This window comes from Populus nigra, chromosome 4 (genome assembly GCF_951802175.1).
Source record: "Populus nigra chromosome 4, ddPopNigr1.1, whole genome shotgun sequence".
NCBI classification, from domain to species: domain Eukaryota; kingdom Viridiplantae; phylum Streptophyta; class Magnoliopsida; order Malpighiales; family Salicaceae; genus Populus; species Populus nigra.
This window is the reverse complement of record NC_084855.1, coordinates 4,787,149-4,806,060: the sequence shown is the minus strand read 5'-3', so window position 1 is coordinate 4,806,060 and position 18,912 is coordinate 4,787,149. Positions and strand designations below refer to the sequence as shown.

Sequence of the window (18,912 nt, the reverse complement as noted above, 5' to 3'; positions counted from 1 at the left end):
ATAATAGTTGTTGTTTTTATTATCATCATCCTATCTTTACCAATAGCATCATTATTAGCATTGTGATTATTACTATTATCATAATTAGTATCATCATTAACATGTATGAAAATTATTATATAGGACAAATAAACAAAATTTTAATAATATAAAAAAAATTAAAACTAAAAATCAAACCAAAATGATCGAACTTGAAACATCAATAATAATAAGGATTAACATTAAATTTTCAGGTAGGAAAGAGAAGAAAAATAAAATAAAAGTCCATATGTTATAAACTGGACATTTTAAGCTTATACGCGTCATCCATAAAAGGAGAAGGAGATGCTGGAGAATCAAATGAGACGATAAAAGTTTATTTTCCACTACTAGAAGGTGCCGGGCGCAACTTCTCCTACTTAACATCAGCTTTTCTAATTTAAATAATAATAATTAAATATATAATGCCACTATTACCTTGACCAAATGATAGTTATAAAAAAACTCGAGGTAAAAAGATTCATCTACTGATGATTACATGGCCAATATTTTGTGCCTTAAGGATATATTTGTAATTTTATTGCATGTAAAAAAGAAAAAAAAACTACTTCCACTTGCCTATCAGCGTTGGATTTTTTTTGGCCAGGGAGGCATTTTTATTATTTTACTGTTTATTAAAAAATTTAAAGTAAAAAATACCTTTAAATAAACCTATAATAATTAACAATGCGTCGAGTGAAAAAAACAAAAAAAATATCCACGATTTAAAGACAATCAAAATTTGTTAAGAAGGCTATAGACATCATTTTAATTGTAGTGAGTAGTAAAATGATTCTGTTTAAATTTCTTTTCCCCTTTAGCTTTTTTTACTGCCACGTAAAAAACGGCAGTTCAGTTGACAGGAAATATAAAAATAAAAGAAAATTAAATAGGAGTACGAGTACGGAAGCTATAAAACGACCTCCAAGTGCACCACGACCTCGTCATCCTCAAAACACAGACGACACAAAAACCTCATAACCGTCGAAATCAGAGATAGACGACGAAAGGTGTTATCTGCAGTGACGGCCACACACCTCAGTCCCTCACGCTCCTGTCTCCACGTGTCACCCGAAACTTCCGCCTACTCCGGATAGCCCCATCCCAGTCCCCTCTCTCTCCTCGCTCTCATGTTTATCTCCTCGCCCCACGTGCACTCGCACAGGTATATATTACCCCCCTCGAACTATAAGAAAGACGGGTTTGTTCAAGTTTTAGAGAGAGAAAGAGAGATGGATCACTCAGCAGATGCTCACAGAACGGATTTGATGACCATAACGAGGTTCGTGTTGAACGAGCAATCCAAGTATCCTGAGTCTCTTGGTGATTTCTCTATTTTGCTCAATCACATTGTTCTTGGCTGCAAGTTCGTTTGCTCTGCTGCTAACAAGGTAGGTCCCTTTCAGCGTGTTCGATTCTTTTTAACCAAACACGTAAACGTGACTTCTTCTTTAGCCACCTTTGATCGCTGGCGAATTGGAAATGAAATGAAATGAAATGAGAATTCTAAAAAAAAACAATTCTATCACCCGTGGTGGCTGAATAAATTATTGAAGAAAAAATGAAATGCTTGTCTATGAATTTATAGGTCCTATAAGTAAGATTTATTCATCTCCAATTTTTTACTCGTGTAGGCGGGTCTAGCCAAACTTATTGGACTTGCTGGGGAGACCAATGTTCAGGCAAGTTGTTGAGGGCCCGGTCCAAACTCCAAGCTATTTGTTGTTATAGAAATACAATGGCTAATTCGATTATATTTCACTTTTTTGGAAAAAGGGTGAAGAGCAAAAGAAGCTTGATGTTCTGTCAAATGAAGTGTTCATTAAGGCCCTAGTAAGCAGTGGCCGAACAGTAAGTAATGGGGTAATCTATTTTTATCTATGAACTGAATTTGTTGGAATTTGTGTAAGATTTTGGATCTTGGGGCAGTGCATCCTTGTCTCGGAAGAAGATGATGAAGCAACATTTGTGGAGCCTTCAAGGCGCGGAAGGTATCTGCAACTATGCTCCTTTCTTCGCTATTTGTTACAGCCGGTTCTGTTTTGGATTGTTAGACTAACACATGGTATCGGTTTTCATATATGAGCAGGTACTGTGTTGTATTTGATCCATTGGATGGATCCTCCAACATTGATTGTGGTGTTTCTATTGGAACGGTATGATCGTGTCTAATTCTGAAACATGACATTGTTCTATTTTTTAAATTCAAATACTTAACTGACAAGACGAAGAGTGATTGTTGTTACAGAATAACTGGATATTGCAGTTATATATTGAATGCCTTCTCCTTCATCTAGATTTTTGGGATTTACATGGTGAAAGATGGCCATGAACCAACTCTAAATGATGTGTTGCAACCTGGGAAGAACATGCTTGCAGCCGGCTATTGCATGTATGGAAGCTCTTGCATGGTATGATAAGTCACCTTTCGTATAGTTAAAAGGCTATTCTTCTTCTTCTTCTTTTCTTTTTTGTTTTTTTCTTAAATGTCATTAGGGATTTTCAAGACGACAGGTCGTATGGATCTTTACACCACCCAGCTTCTTGATATGAGAAGTTTCTTTATGTATAATTAGAAATTTGAATTCTTTTGATTAGGGTATGATGATGATGGTTCACGAGGTTCTTTGTCTGCCACCATGACTTGCACTTTGATATGTCATCTACTGATTAATCATCGTATGATTTGGCAGCTTGTTTTGAGCACCGGATCTGGTGTTAATGGTTTCACCCTGGATCCATCCCTTGGGGAGTTCATACTTACTCACCCTGAAATAAAGGTAAATCCTGTTTTCATCAGTAAATTGCGGAATTGCAATCAGTTTAATTGTGTGATTACGTGCTATAGTTAGCTGCACATACCAGGAGTTCAATCCATCCTCTTTAATTACAAGAACCGCATGTTTATCCTTGACCAAAACTGCAGACTGCAGTTAAGTGTATGTCTAGGAAGTGTTTAATTACTGCTTTAGAATAAAAAAGATTTAGACAATGAAGATAAAAAATATAAGACAAAGAAAGAGATGAAAACAAAATTATATTTGATAATACTGTATAAAATAAAGTTATTATCTCTGTATCATGTTTGATTATAATATACAAAATAAAATAAAATATAAAAAAGTTTATTTTATCTTTAATAGGTATTACAATCAAGTTTATATATTTTAAAAAATAATTAATTTTTTTTTTGTTTATATTGAGTGTTAAAATATAATAACTCTAGTTATAAAATGTGGACTGATTTGACGAATTGATTTGGAGCCTGAACTGGTTTAGATTTAAGAAAAATAAAGGTAGAATTGACCTCATCTAATTCAGTCAGAAACCCAAGTCCATCCACACACTGGGATAGAACAAGAGTTAAAAAAAAAACTAACTTTTTTTAAAGTTTTTATTTTTGTCAAAACAAGGTTACTTTATTTTTTTTTAAAAAAAATTATTTTGGATCAACTCGTAGCATGAACCTTGTCTCGGGTAAACTCCCGAGTCGAATTTTAAAATTATAATAATAATAATTTTTATCTATAAATATTATGTTTTTAAAATATGATCTCTTGTTTTGTTTTGAAAGTACGAAAATCAACTTCAAAATTATTCAGGAATAAATTCATATTTTTGTTTTTATCTTTTTCCTTTCAAGAAACTATCTCCATCGAGAAATAACAACCAAACGTTAATTCTTTATAAGAGGCTGCTAATGTATATCTTCTTTTTAAATAGTAGAAAACTGCTATTTAAAATAACACCGATTTAGCTTATTATGGAGGTATTTGTTTCTCACATTTCTTTCTGGACAGATTCCAAAGAAAGGAAAGATTTATTCAGTGAATGAAGGAAATGCAATTAATTGGGATGGTCCAACAGCCAAGTATGTAGTATTCATTATGATCATCTATTACATTTCCGGTGATTATTTGCTGTTGTTTACCGGTATTTTACAACTCTAGGTATGTTGAAAATTGCAAGTTCCCCAAGGATGGATCCTCAGCAAAATCTCTAAGATACGTTGGAAGGTATCCTTGATTCTCTTTCTAGCAACTACAATTTTATGTTATTTTGATCAGTCAGTCACTTAATTACTGCAGTTACCTTTTGAGGCTATCTACTCCCCAACAAAATGCACACTTGATTGTTGAACGAAAAATATAAGTAAAATGAATCACATGCCTTTCTACTTAGAAATCTTTTCAGTCCAACCCGAATCTGAATTTCATCCCATTCTGGTGCATTCAAAGTTGTAAGGAACAGGATTGAAGTTAGAAAATATTGTAGTCTCTGTATTTAGGTTATGGCTACTGCTCCAGCCTCTCTTCAGATTATTGTATCTGACTTCCGAGAACATCACCCATTTCATCCTTCTGTTTGGATACTGTCAAAAGTTAGCATATCGAAGATGTTTTATTAGCAAAGCCTCAACTCCAACTAACTAATTATTTTGTTGTTTGAATTCCTTCATGAACAATTCATTATTTGGGTCATATACTCCAGTTTATTTTTACAGGAGTATTGATACTCAGTTGACGACTACTACTGTTCGTCATGAAATCAAATATTCCAGTGTGATTATTTTCTGCATATAGAAAACCGACAATATCTGTCTCTTTTCATATGGCTTTGCTGTCTTCAATTTGAGATTCTTAGTTTGTTTATGACATTTTCGTATGATACACAGCATGGTAGCTGATGTCCATCGCACATTACTTTATGGGGGTATATTTTTGTACCCTGCGGATAAGAAGAGCCCCAATGGGAAACTGCGGTACGTTTATGCACTCTTGGTGCTGGTATTTCTCCTAAAATGTTTGATGAAGCCTCTGGTATAATGTCCTTTCATCTCTACCTGTTCTAATTTGGGACTCATTGTGGATATATATGTGTAAACTAGTGTTCTATATGAAGTCTTCCCAATGTCCTTTTTGATGGAACAAGCAGGAGGGCAGGCTTTTACTGGCAAGCAACGGGTACTGACTTCGTTGTTTTTGTTGTTGAGCTGTTTCGCTACTCAGATTTATGAAAACTTAGTATTCAATGTGCTTCCACCACCACCACCACCACCACCGTTAGTATTATTTAAAGATATGCTTCTATTTCAAGTTATCAAGCTGTTTCCTTGCTTGTTTGTCCTGCCCTCATGTAAAGGGACCATAGACTATATTAATTATATTGTTCTAAATTTGATGCATTGTTTTTTGAACTTGTATAAGGTTACATGGTAGTTTATAGTTTAAGCTGCATGGAATTGGTAATATATTAATTTCATATGTTAATATGCAGTAGCACGATCCAAGCTAGCTTCTGCCATTCCAATAAAAAACAAAAAGAAAAAAAGTCAGTTAATAGTAATTGGGAAAAAAAAGAATGACCGGGGTGATTGACGTTCCTTTTCTATAGCGTCTGATGTAATCATTTTCCTCGGCAGGCACTGGATTTAGTTCCAACGAAGATACATGAGCGCTCTCCTATATTTCTTGGCAGCTATGATGACGTCGAGGAAATCAAAGCACTCTATATATAATGCTGGAGAGAAGAAAGAATAAACACCTATATATACTGTGGCTATATTTGGTATGGCGCTGCACCATGCCAGAATGCTCGAAATTCCGAAGGGGGTTATTTGTTATTACTTGTATTATAGTACTCATAATATATTCATAGCCTTTAATTGTTCTATGGGCATTTGACCAGTTTCTGATAATCTATTTCATCAGAAAAATCGTTTTCATTTCATCTGATGTGTGTTCATTGATGGGATAAACAAACCTTTCGGCTGCTACTGGAAAAATGAGGAAGGATGTGATCATACACGATTGATATATCGTGACCACATAGGAAGCTAGATCCATTAATTTCTCCATGCGGGAAAACGTTGCATGCAACTTGTTTGTCTTGGACAGCAAGTGCACATAATTAAGCACGCTCTGAAGTTTGCAGTTTTACAGATGCTTTTCAGCCTCGCAAGGGGGCACTGCTGTCCACAGGAACGTGGAGTAACGAATACACCATGGCACGCACACGGAAATGGCACGGAGTGATTTCGCTTTACTTCCGGGGCAATTGTTTGTTTTTTTCCTTTTTGTGCTTCCACGAGTGTTTCTTATCATTTTCTAATTCAAAGTTTCAAATCTTCATACTCCAGATCCAGATGCCATGTTGCGCATCATGCAAATGGGCCCTTTGCTAGCACTGCATGGTTCATTTGATTAGTCTTTTTTATATATCATTTCATCTTGCCAAAGTTATCTGTTTCACATTCGTTTGCAATGATGACAAAAATCTGCAATCATGCTAATTTTAAACCCTTTTCTTGACGTTTGGTCGAGCAAACCGCATTACATGAGTTCTTTTCCATGTTCAATGCATGATAATGCTTATCGCGGGATAAAAAGATTTACAAAGGGAAGCAGTGTTCGGGAACATGGTTCACACCATATTTTTTAAAAAAGTTAATTTTTTTTATTTAAAATTAATTTTTTTTTATTTTTAAATCATTTTATTGAATTAACATTAAAAATATTTTTTAAAAAATAAAAAATATTATTTTAAAAAATAAAACATTTTAAACTACAAATATTATAAGTCTTCCGAACACCATATTCGCGATTACAAAAGCTCGTAGAAAAAGCAGGCCTTTTCATTGAATTTTCGTAGCAACAACAATGCTAAGAACTCTCGGAGAACGCGAGTTTACTTGCTAGCTCGAACGTCTAGAAGTTTAAATCCTATCCCTCCCTGTCGGCACTTTATTTTTTCTCATTCTCTTTTTATCACACCCCTACGCGCACAAAGGAAAAGGAAAGGAAAAATAAAATTGTGTTTACATGATCGCCAATTACTCCCTCCAAAAAGAGCTATCCTTTCCTAACAAACTTTTAACCATCATCATAACTCCACACTTAAAAAATGAAAAAATGAAAAAAATGCATTACAAAAATTAAATAATTTTAGTTAATCATTTACAATTATAGAACACCAAAAAGAAGGAAAGAAAAAGAGCTTCCTAATAGAAACGGTCCTCCTACGCACCTTTCCTTCTCATGCGCCACTTGTCTTAAAATCCACTCACTCATACCAAGCCGTAAACTACACCAGATATATTCTCCTCTTCTCCTTCTCTCTCCCCCCTCGAACGTTCAATTAATACCAAATAATCAGTCATAGCAGACCAGATCTATCCTCAAACAAAAAACAAAAAACCCCTAATACTCCATTAAATTACGAAAATGTCAAGCGATAGCGACGATGAAGACGAGCTTCTCCAGATGGCATTAAAGGAACAATCTCAACGCGATCTCAACTACCAGCGCCCGCCGTCGAATCAGCGCAAGCCGGTTGTCAATTTCGTCCAGCAGCCAAGGCAACCGCCTCCCCCGCAGAGGCCGGCGCCGACGAAGAACATGGCGAATCAGACGAAGAATAGGATAGCAGTGGAGGATGATGATGATTCGGAGGTGGAAATGCTGAGCATATCGAGCGGTGATGAGGAGGTTAGTAAGGACCGTGGCGGTGGAGGAGGTGCGGCAGCGAGAGGGAGAGGTGGACGTGGCGCCGGAGGGAGGGAGGAGGAGAGAGTGTGGGATGGCGAAGAGCCTGATTGTTGGAAAAGAGTTGACGAAGCTGAGGTATACACAGAACTCTCTTCAATTTTTATCAATGTATCTATATTTTGAATCATAGATGTGAATGATTATAGAAACCTTTGGTAATTATACAGTGTTGAGTTGATTCTTTGTTTTGGAGAATGATATGTTAGGCATTACTGATGATGCAGGAAGAATCATAATTTGTGAAATTTAGTTTAAAATGGTTAGTTTGTTGAAGGTGCTGAAGCTGTGCTCTTATGACAGCTTGCTCGTAGGGTTCGTGACATGCGAGAGTCGAGAACTGCACCAGTGGCTCAAAAGTTTGAGCGGAAGCCTTCAGCATTGGCTAGAAAGGGGCTCACCACTCTGCAATCATTTCCCCGTGGCATGGAATGCATTGATCCACTTGGATTAGGGTAAGCTTCTCGCATGCAATTTTCATTGATAAGCAACATTTTTCAGTTTCTGAGGCTTGTTTTGGCTCATGGATTGCGCTAGTTGATTATTTTGAGGATTCCAAATTTCTAGACATTTGTCAAAGCTTGAAGAACAAGAGTTTATGATATTTCAAAAGTGGAAATGCTAATAGATTCCCTTTCAAACATAGAACTATAAAATCTTATCCTTTAGGAGACTGAAGTATAGGTTTCCTTGATATTTTACCTTTCAAAGTCACTTATGCTAAGTGTTATCCTGAGTTTGTTGTGAACTTACAGGATTATAGATAACAAATCATTAAGGTTGATCACTGATTCATCAGAAAGCTCTCCATCAAAATCTGATAGAGATCACTTGGACAATATCCTTCGTGGTATTCCTCTTTTCCCTTTCTCTCACTTTTCCTCCATTCAATCTTACCTATTTGGTTCATTTTATATAACTACACATCATTGCTCTCAATAATATACATTTCCGCATCACCAAATAATTTGTTCTCTCATTATAGTATCATGTACTATCATCAGGAGCTGAATACTCTTTAAATTAGAGCACAGCCATTCTGCATATTAAGCGGGTGCTCTTACGTGTAATGCTAAAAGGGATAATCATAAATACTTGTTAAATTAGGGCTATTCGCTCATCAAAACCAGCAATTGTAAGAAAGTTATTTAAATTCAGTGCTGATCTTCATGTTTTCCACCCATCAGCAATCAATAAATGAAATGACATTCTCAGAGCCATGAGAGAAGGGGCAAGGTCTTAAGATCCTTATAGTTTTGTTGATAGAATTTATCCTTCAGCAGTGATAGTCCTATCGAATTAATCAATGGGTGTATTAGCCGCTTGCTTTTTGTCTTCCATGAAACTTTTGCTATAAATTATGCATAAGCCTTTTTAAGAACTTGATAGATTTAATTCACAGGGCAGCAATAGATGTTTATTTTTGAGGCTATTTATTTTAGTGGTTATGATGTCCGGCTACATCTTTTTAATGTTTTTATTTGCAGAGAAGTTGTTGTATTTCTCTGAAAACTTTGATGCAAAGCTATTCCTATCCCGAATACATCAAGATACAAGTGCAGCAGAGTTGGAGGCTGGTGCGCTTGCTTTAAAAACTGATCTCAAAGGACGGACTCAACAGAGAAAGCAGTTGGTTAAAGACAATTTTGACTGCTTTGTCTCTTGCAAGACTACAATTGATGGTATGCAATCATCATGTTGCACTGCTTGCTAGATGTACTCTTAACCATGTCAAGTGAGCTGCAGATTTTTTGTTTACACCCAGCTTTCAGTGGGCATGGTTTTTGCTATGCAAGGTTATTGGAATTGTAGCCTGTAATGATATGCTGATTGTTGTATTGATCTTGATGTTGGAATTGTTAATTCATTTACAGATATAGAATCAAAATTGAGACGGATTGAAGAAGATCCTGAAGGTTCCGGGACTTCTCACCTGTATAACTGCATGCAAGGAGTAAGCTCACTTGCTAATCGTGCTTTTGAGCCTCTATTTGAGAGACAGGTTTGTGAGAAATAACATTTATAACTTGGTTGAACTAGATACCTTTTGATGCATCACAGGTCACCTAGCTTGTTTTGTTTCTAAAACTAGGCCCAAGCTGAGAAGATAAGATCTGTGCAAGGAATGCTTCAGAGATTTCGAACACTGTTTAACTTGCCTAGTACAATTCGTGGAAGCATTGGTAAGGGTGAATATGACCTAGCAGTTCGGGAATACAAGAAGGCGAAGTCAATTGCTCTACCCTCTCATGTATGCAAGAATCAAGAGTTAATTTACTGTTATATTGTTTGGTTGAGGCAGATGCATCAAAGTATAATCTTTAGGCTTCAAGGGTTTTACTGTTGAACTTTTCTTGTACATGTTTATTGTTCTCCTGATTTATGGTAATGCTGAAAGCTTTACTGTTAAAAGACTTATGTTATGGTGCATGTTCTACCATTTATATCTAATTTGACATGTGTAATCTCAGTTATTGTTGATGCATTGATCATCATACACTCCTCTTGCAATTCCCAGTCATTGTATTTTCCCATTTGGTATGGTAGAACACAGTCATCCTCAGCCATAATCTTCATGCTGCATTTCATTCCAAACTTGATTTGTTATGTACTATGAAGCAAAAGTCAGGAAGTTTTGGTCATTTGTGAAGGATTAATGAATATTCTTGGGCTTAATCATTTCATCATTTGATCTGCTTGATAAACTGTAAGAACTATCTGATATCTGAGAGCGTGGCCTTAGTTTTGGGAGGACCTTTTTGTGGGATAGGGTCTGCAAGGTTGAGCATCTTCTGGGTGAGAAAATGAAATGAATTTAGTGAGACTGTTGTTGACATCCATGTTTAAACATGAAATGTCCTCTCCTGTTGATTTTTCACATCAATAACAGTACCTTACTCCATTATATCTAAGTATGTCCTTCGATAGTTCTATTTTGCATTTTCTAAAGATCTTAGATACAGCTAATTCCCAAAGCATGTGTTTTTTGACAGAACATCTTTAAAACAATGTCTGAATGTCCCTATTCTTTTGAATCAGTTATAGAACATTGTTCTTTTCCTTCTCGCTTTTTTTCCCTTACAAATTCTTACTGTTTTATGTCAATTTCAGGTGAACATACTAAAACGTGTTCTAGAAGAGGTTGAAAAAGTGATGAATGAGTTCAAAGGAACACTTTACAAGTCTATGGAAGATCCACAAATAGATCTTACAAATGTAAGGTTACTAACTTTACAGTGTAAAGTCATCTTTTGTACAGGAAATTACAAAATCAATATTGATCCAAGGCTTTGCTTGTTCTAGTTTATTGATACAGTAATATGGTAATGGGATTACCCGCTAATATAAACCTTTTCATATCGATGCATAAGATCATAGTTTGTTGTTTGTTTTTCGGTTTGAGTAGAGGAAAAGTATAATTATATACTGGATAGTTTGTTTGCTTTGTGGCTCACCGTGGTAACAATCATATATTGGAAAAACCATTGTGCAATAGCAGATCACATTATAATCTAGTACACAGTGATGATCACACCCTTGACCACTAAGCTTACGGACTGTACTATATGTGCTTTAATAGAAATTCATTTAAGTGAAACAATTCAAGCGGACATGTTGCCTTATCTATGGATACCAATGTACGCGGTTGGGTGGTATGTCTGGTCTGGTTATGCATAACCAGTAAACAGACCATGCTGTGCCTGAGTGGAACTTCTGGTTGTATGAAATTAATTATTCCTATTTTATTTTTGTGGTTACTGAAGTATTTGTCTTGTTTATTTAGCTTGAAAACACGGTGAGGCTGTTGTTGGAGCTGGAACCTGAGTCAGATCCCGTGTGGCATTATTTGAATGTGCAGGTCAGTGAATCCATAAACTAATCTTCATATGACATGCAATGCATGTAATTGAAAAGTCCAATTAACAGAAATATACAGGTTTTGTAACTTCTAATTTAAACACAATTGGAAGGCCAATTTATGGATTCTCAAGCTTTGTCCCTTTGGCAGAATCACCGAATTCGTGGATTGCTTGAGAAGTGCACCTTAGATCATGAAGCAAGAATGGAAACCTTGCATAATGAGATGCGTGAAAGAGCTCTTTCTGATGCAAAGTGGAGGCAAATTCAACAAAATCTGAATCAATCTGTATGTGCATTCATCAGAAATTATTCTGTTACATCATGTAACCCATGGGTTGGTGCTGAACAATGATTTTACTTTGTATTATCTCTTATTACTGGCAGTCAGATGTTGATCATTCTCTTACACTGGGGAACATCCCTCCACCAGTAGATTTGAGTGGTGAAGAAGTTGATGCTCTTAGAGGAAAGTACATCAGAAGGTTGACTGCTGTGCTTACACATCACATACCAGCCTTCTGGAAAGTTGCTCTGTCTGTTTTCAGTGGGAAATTTGCAAAGGTATTTTGGATATTGTCTTTCTTCTTGGACACTAACTTGTATCCATGGACTTTAATTGTATTTGATGAATGCTTTTTAAAATTACTAAAAAAATGGAACATAGAGCTTTTATGACATCTGTTTCATGCTGACACTTACATTCTACCATCTACACTTTTAACATCTCTCAGTTTTGTGTACTTTTTTTGGTACCATTATCATGAAGAATCGATTTAGATATTCTAATGTATCATCTACTGGCCATTTGTATGGACAGGGAGAAGCTGAATAAGCCAATATTTGGGTTAATAATTTTGGTTATGACATATAGTCCTTGACAGTGTTGTTAGTCTCTTTGCAACCTTATATTCAGCGTGTGGAGATCCACCATTAATAGCAGCAATTTATGTTGTAGCATCAATGTTATATCAAGAAATTATAATAATTAGATGACATTGAGGAGTCGCTCTAAATGGAAAGTAGCCTTCTTTTAGAGTCTCACTGAACATTACACCATTATAGTATTCTTCCTTGACAACCTTGATTTCTCTTACCCATATGTAAATCCAATCCGAAGTCAAACGTCATTTGATGTTTTATTTGAGAATTCACTCTTGAAATCTTTTTCAAGCTTAGTAAGGAAATTTTGAAACATGGGTACAGGACCCGTTGCATGTATTGTATGGCACCATTGATAAACACCAAAATAAGCAATATTTGACAACAAAGAAATTTATAGTAAAGACAAATCCATGGACGTTATAAATTGCGAGGATTCAAGTCCCTCTAACACGACAAGAGTGCCTATGCTTAGGGAAAGTAAGAAAGAAGACATGAAGCAGAATCTAATAATTCTCCTGCTACTAAGACAATAGTGGTTTTGTTGCTAAGATGCAGGCACTGGCATCCCCCTCCTATTGGAATTGCTTGCTATAATTGCTTGGCTTTGAAGCTCTTAAAAATATAAAACAAAGGAGTAAAATGATAATTTTGTTATCTCTTAGCCTTGATAAATGCAGTGACAACCTCTTCTCCAAGCCATGCATAAAAATAATTGTGCTGGTTTTTCTATCTTTTAAAGCCAGTTCTGATATCATATGAAGATCTGTTCATTTCTTCTGTAAAAGTTAATTTCAGCCTTGGTTTTGATCTTGTGGATCTTACTTTTCCAGTCTTCCCAAGTTTCTGCTGAATCAAATGTTAATGCTTCAGCAACTAAAAGCGAGGAAAAGGTTGGAGATGGGAGGTACTCTGCTCATTCTCTCGATGAAGTTGCTGGTATGATACGAGGTACCATATCTGCATATGAAACTAAGGTGAGCATGCATCATGCATTCATTTAATTTATGGTTGGACATTGTTTCTTTAAACCTTTTTAATTCAGATAGAAGTGGTCTGCGTTTTATGGAAGTAATTTGTTTTTCTAATCTGATGCAAGCAAGGTTTCAAATTTGTCCCAGCTATGGAATTTGAGAAGGGAGCAGATTAAGATTGAAGGTTCAACTGAACTTAAATCAGGATTGCTAAGTAAAATGTATAAATATAGTGAATGTTCTATAAAATTAGAAGAAAAAAAACAGAGAGAGCTTCTTAAGCTTTAAGAGGTAACTGAGGATCGAAGTGCAAGCAATGAGGGGTATAAGTGGACAAACTTTTCATAGTTAATCCAAACTGTAACTTCACAAACGGATCAATTATCGATCTTTAACCATATCATGGCCTGTTGCGTCTTTTTCAATCAGGTTAACTGGTTCTTCAATGTGCCTGACCACCTCTGGGTTTGAGGGGTCAGTCAGGCTGTATGCCTGTATCCAGACGTGTTCCCAGTCGGTCATGTGCCTGACCACCTCTGGGTTTGAGGGGTCAGTCAGGCTGTAGGCCTGTATCCAGACGTGTTCCCAGATGATCATGTTTAAAGCAAATCTGGTCAGGTTTTGATAACCTTGGTTTGCTGGAAAGACTTTATTTTTAAAAGTCTTATGACCCATGTTTTAATGATACTGCTGAAATTATCTTTGGCAGATAATCAAATGAGGCATTGATAATGCATCTGCCTGGCAATTTTGACCTTTTTCTTGATTTTTTCAATCTAGACAGTTAGTTTGGCAGGTCATTCCAAATGACTTTCCTTCTGTTGCAGGTCCATAACACATTTCATGATCTTGAGGAATCAAACATTCTCCAGTCTTATATGAGTGATGCTATAAAGGAAATATCTAAAGCCTGCCAAGCTTTTGAAGTGAAAGAATCAGCTCCACCTACTGCTGGTGTGTAATCTCTTTCATTAACCATCATTTCTTCAGTTTTCAAATTCTGAGTGTTTCATCTTTTTGTGACAGTGATGGCACTTAGAACCCTTCAGGCAGAGATTACAAAGATTTACATAATTAGGCTTTGCTCTTGGATGCGGGCAATGACAGAAGAGATATCAAAAGAAGAAACTTGGATTCCAGTATCTATTCTTGAAAGGAATAAATCTCCTTACACAATTTCTTTCTTGCCTCTAGCATTCCGCTCAGTTATTGCCTCTGCAATGGATCAAATCAGTCAGTAAGTCGTGAGAACTTACCTTTACAAAGAATTAGTTATTGTCTTTGGAATTGATTCATAGGCTAGCAGAAACTTATGGAGCTTGCCAATAGCCTCAATGTAAGGTTTGAAGTTAAGAATGTCTCGTGTATCATGCCATATTTTTAGTGTAGGTGTTTCGCACTATTTTATTGCTAGATAAAAGTTGAAAAATGGTTTAACCCTTTTGCAGAGCTTGATTGCTGAAATCCTGTAATTTTTGGACAGTGGTAACATGTTTTGGGTGTGAGAGCCACATTGTCTATCAATCATATTTATTGTAATTCATGCTATTAAGTACCTTCTGCATCTGCCTCTCTGAATTCTTGCTTGTCCTTATTTTTTTATAAGGATATATATAGGTTTAAGACTTTTGAATGCTCCGCTCTTTAAACTATCTTGTGTTCTTAATATACGTCTTTTGAATTGTCTGACTCTTGGGAATATTTCTTTTCAGAATGATTCAATCCTTAAGGAGTGAGGCTGGAAGGTCAGAAGATATGTTTGCTCTGCTACAAGAAATTCAAGAATCTGTTCGACTTGCCTTCTTAAACTGTTTCCTAGATTTTGCTGGTAAAATGAATAACTTATTCCAATTTTATATTTGGAAGTAGGACTCATCCAGTTATTAATTTATGATGCTTTGTCTGTGCCCCTTGGCCAGGCCATCTGGAACAAATTGGGAGTGAGCTTGCCCAAAACAAATCAAGCAAAGAAAGTTTGCATTTACAGAATGGATATTCTCATGAATCAGAAGAAAAATTATCATCTAATCTCCAAGGAAGTGTTGTTGATTCACATCAACAATTGTTGTTAGTGTTGAGCAACATTGGATTTTGCAAAGATGAACTTTCATATGAGTTGTTCAACAAGTATAAAACCATTTGGTTGCAGTCCAGGTAGTGACCTCTTTTTCTCTCTTCCTCAAAAGTTAGAAATATCATGTATGTTTGAAAGTGCATATGCATTCTTTTATGCCACCTGTTGCTTACTATTATGAAGGTTCTATCTTTTATTTTCTAATCTAGGGAAAAGGATGAAGAGGGCAGTGATATTCAAGATCTTGTAATGTCTTTCTCTGGACTCGAAGAGAAGGTCCTTGCCCAGTATACTTTTGCAAAGGTATAACTTAGCATGGTTTTAATTTAGTATTTGTTCATACACGAGCACAAGGAGATTAAAACATGTAGCTATGCTGCTGCAAGGATATTGATATAGAAGGTAACTCTAGCTTACTCGTCCTCGGTCTCTATTTCTGGACCGGAATCACCTATTATTTGGTTAGTATACAAACACAAGTAGAGTACTTCATAGCTATGCTAGTGTGAGGAAATTGATTTGGGAGTATCTCCTACTTTTTTTCCGTGGGCCTTTTGCTGGACCAGTTACCTTTTAGGTGGTTAGTACTTAGTACAGTCGAAATATATGAACTTGGGACTCCCAATAGTGGATGCATATATGTTTGGTGGTACTTTATGGAATTGACTCCAAATGTGAGTGCAAGTCCTTTCATTTGTTTTGGCTTGATAAATAGGTAATTTTGTGTCTTCCTGTCAGGCAAATTTGATCAGAACAGCAGCTATGAACTATTTGCTGAACTCTGGTGTTCAATGGGGAGCAGCACCTGCAGTTAAAGTAAGAATTTATGGATTTTATAATTGCTTATTCGCTTCGCTTCTTTCCAAAATAGCTCCGGGGATAACAATTTTGTAACAACAATACATGGAATACTAATCCCTTGCAGGGTGTACGTGATGCGGCTGTGGAGTTATTGCACACTTTAGTAGCTGTGCACTCAGAGGTACATCATCTTTATCCCTGGAGTATATATGCTTTATATGTGCATCAATCTTGTTCATATTTTTCTAGCTGGATCATTGAAATTGAATTTATGGTTTTTTTAAATTGCTCATTTAAATTCAACTGTGTTAAGGGGCTACACTTCCACAAAATCATGACAAGTTGACTGCTTTAGAAATCATGTACTCCGTACCCAAGACTGTATTTTGTGTTGATAAGGTTTAGGGAATGGTCTTGTTCTTGATAACTAACCTTCATTGTTATTGCCCAATCAAATGTTTCCTGAGATATATTAATTTGCTCATCTCAGGTTTTTGCTGGTGCTAAGCCCCTCTTGGACAAGACACTTGGTATTCTTGTTGAAGGTCTTATCGATACTTTTCTGAGCCTTTTCCATGAAAACAAAAGCAAGGATCTTCGGTCACTTGATGCAAATGGCTTCTGTCAGCTCATGCTTGAGGTAAAGCATAGTTTTTTTCCCAATGGCAAATTCTTGAATCCAGCAACTTTCTCTTGAAACCATATAATTGTTGCAGTTTTATGCTGTGTAATGAATGATATTTCCTTCCAAGATCCCTTGTGGCTTTTATTTGTTGAACTTTTCTCCTCCACTAACGCATTCAGAGACACAATATATAATACCTATAATCATCTTGCTGGCCCCATGATGCCTCCCATTCCAAAAGGGAAAAGGGACTAAAAAATCACATAGGTACATGTGTATAAAAATAGAAAGAAATGATGGTTGGAGTTGTAATTTTTTTGGTGACAAAGTTTTAGGATAGACAATAGAATTGCTTAGTTCATCTACTGGCTGCAGCTTTCTCATCTAGATGTCATGTCTTGCACAACTGGGTAAACGTTTGTTTCTTTGACATGTTTCTCTGGCAGCTGGAATATTTCGAGACCATATTAAATCCCTATCTCACACCCGATGCAAGGGAGTCTCTTAAGTCCTTACAAGGGGTGTTGCTGGAGAAAGCCACTGAGAATGTCACTGAAGCTGTTGAAAATCCAGGGCATCAACGCAGACCAACTCGTGGGAGTGAAGATGCACTTGCAGATGATAGGCTGCAAGGACTGACTGTGTCCCCAGATGACCTCATTGTAAGAACTGTATTTTTCGTTATACCTTTTATGCAGTGTGTTTTGCGAGTCTAAGTTTTGAAATTACACTGAATCATTTGAGTGCATTGTTATGCTTATTGGGATTGATTTGGCATGATAAAGTGATGAGCTGATGTTTGAAAGCTCCAGAGCGAAGAGCAATGGAGCAATTATATTTCATTTCAATGGAAATGGTGTATATGCAGACTAGGAAATTGGCACTATAGGATCCTCACTGTGGGAACCCTAGTCATCCAGTCTGTTATATTTTGCTCATTCAGTTAAACTCTTCTAATTTGTTTTTTGGGTTTTAGGCTCTTGCTGAGCAGTGCAGCTCTGAGTTGCTTCAATCGGAGCTTGAGAGGACTCGTATTAATACAGCATGTTTTATCGAGTCGATTCCCCTGGACTCGGTACCAGAATCAGCTAAAGCTGCTTATGCCTATAGAGGATCAATGGATTCCCCCAGAAGCTACATGGATTCCCCCGGAAGAAACTATAGAGGCTCACAAGCAATGGGTTCCCCTGGTTTCTCTCGCCACAGACGTCGATAACCTAGTCAGGAGTGGTTGGTGATTACAAGTTTTGTTTTTCAAATTTTCTGTGCATGTGCAATTGATGTATTTGTAGTTGTAATATATTTAGTAGAAAGGAACCCTTATTCTTTCCATTTTTAAGTTCCTCATGATGAGCTTGTCTTTCCCATTTTCTTCTTTATTTCTGGGGTGGGGTGGGGTGGGGTGGGGTTGTATTGCTCTGTGAATTTTCTGACATTTCGCAACTCCTAGTTAAGTTTTGGATTATGATTCTTTACTACTATTGGAAATAAAACCATGGTTATTGCTATTTGACTTCAGAACTTAACGTTTTTAACGGAGGACGGGTGTTTAGAAAGGTGGCTGAAGCCTGAAACTGAATGTCTTTTCTACCCTTTCTTACCTTTTCTTTTTTTCCTATTCATTTATTTTCCTTTTTTGTTGATTGTGGAATGTCTTCCTTTCCCTGGCTTGCTTGCAAGATAGTAAAATAAGCCCCGTTGCATCCTTTCTTATCTCGATTGAATTCTTTTAAATTGTGACCGATGACTGAAACTTCCGGCTTCAAGAACCACGTGTCAAAATCCTCCACGAATTATTTTCAAGTGAAGAAGAACACATGTGGAAAACAGGTTGGATATGATCCCCGTTGCTTGCCAGGATCGAATATTCGAGGTGGATGTTGTTATCAACCGGATCATAAAGGTGTTCCGACAGGGAATCAAATTAAGGATTGATTGTTGGTTTTGTATCTATAATACTCCTTGAGTAGACCTTGCTGTTATTGACACAATCACTGTCATCGCAGTGGACTTGGAAAAATCCAGTTCAAGCTCCATTCAACAAAAACCTGAGGATCTTGCATTTTAAAATAAAAGGTCGCAGCAACATTGGTGGAGACGGTTTATCTTTTCGGTCCATCTATGCTTTTCACAAAA

At 36.5% G+C, this 18,912-nt stretch overlaps 2 protein-coding genes across 4 annotated transcripts; both read left to right on the top strand.

Annotated features, from left to right (window-relative positions):
* Positions 1-1,014: 1,014 nt before the first annotated feature.
* Positions 1,015-5,748, top strand: LOC133691177 (fructose-1,6-bisphosphatase, cytosolic-like). Of its 3 annotated transcripts, XM_062111569.1 has the most exons (12): positions 1,030-1,409; positions 1,653-1,700; positions 1,795-1,869; positions 1,948-2,009; positions 2,108-2,174; positions 2,316-2,429; positions 2,712-2,798; positions 3,819-3,889; positions 3,969-4,034; positions 4,694-4,780; positions 4,907-4,982; positions 5,441-5,748. In XM_062111569.1, the coding sequence occupies exons 1-12, from the start codon at positions 1,149-1,151 to the stop codon at positions 5,534-5,536; spliced, it is 1,110 nt and encodes a 369-aa protein (XP_061967553.1). In that variant the 5' UTR covers positions 1,030-1,148; the 3' UTR covers positions 5,537-5,748. The 3 variants fall into 3 exon arrangements, with proteins under 3 accessions (XP_061967552.1, XP_061967554.1, XP_061967553.1); XM_062111568.1 differs by lacking the exon at positions 5,441-5,748 and having other exon boundaries at positions 1,015-1,409; positions 4,907-5,294; XM_062111570.1 differs by lacking the exon at positions 4,907-4,982 and having other exon boundaries at positions 1,027-1,409.
* A 1,355-nt stretch (positions 5,749-7,103) lies between these two features.
* Positions 7,104-18,284, top strand: LOC133692023 (exocyst complex component SEC5B-like). The gene is made up of 21 exons (XM_062112680.1): positions 7,104-7,640; positions 7,866-8,017; positions 8,318-8,412; positions 9,050-9,244; positions 9,437-9,564; positions 9,655-9,813; positions 10,674-10,778; positions 11,347-11,421; positions 11,572-11,709; positions 11,808-11,984; positions 13,136-13,279; positions 14,104-14,230; positions 14,303-14,513; positions 14,989-15,104; positions 15,196-15,430; positions 15,560-15,653; positions 16,089-16,166; positions 16,276-16,332; positions 16,642-16,791; positions 17,223-17,438; positions 17,753-18,284. The coding sequence occupies exons 1-21, from the start codon at positions 7,242-7,244 to the stop codon at positions 17,990-17,992; spliced, it is 3,291 nt and encodes a 1,096-aa protein (XP_061968664.1). The 5' UTR covers positions 7,104-7,241; the 3' UTR covers positions 17,993-18,284.
* Positions 18,285-18,912: the final 628 nt, after the last annotated feature.

Excerpts from the sequence above, each read along its gene's own strand:
- LOC133691177 (XM_062111568.1), top strand. The coding sequence starts at position 1,149 with ATGTTTATCTCCTCGCCCCACGTGCACTCGCACAGGTATATATTACCC. Across the intron at positions 2,430-2,711 it reads TGTATGGAAGCTCTTGCATG|CTTGTTTTGAGCACCGGATC; the intron begins GTATGATAAGTC and ends ATGATTTGGCAG. Across the intron at positions 3,890-3,968 it reads TGGGATGGTCCAACAGCCAA|GTATGTTGAAAATTGCAAGT; the intron begins GTATGTAGTATT and ends TTACAACTCTAG.
- LOC133692023 (XM_062112680.1), top strand. The coding sequence starts at position 7,242 with ATGTCAAGCGATAGCGACGATGAAGACGAGCTTCTCCAGATGGCATTA. Across the intron at positions 16,333-16,641 it reads TAGTAGCTGTGCACTCAGAG|GTTTTTGCTGGTGCTAAGCC; the intron begins GTACATCATCTT and ends TGCTCATCTCAG. Across the intron at positions 17,439-17,752 it reads TGTCCCCAGATGACCTCATT|GCTCTTGCTGAGCAGTGCAG; the intron begins GTAAGAACTGTA and ends TTTGGGTTTTAG.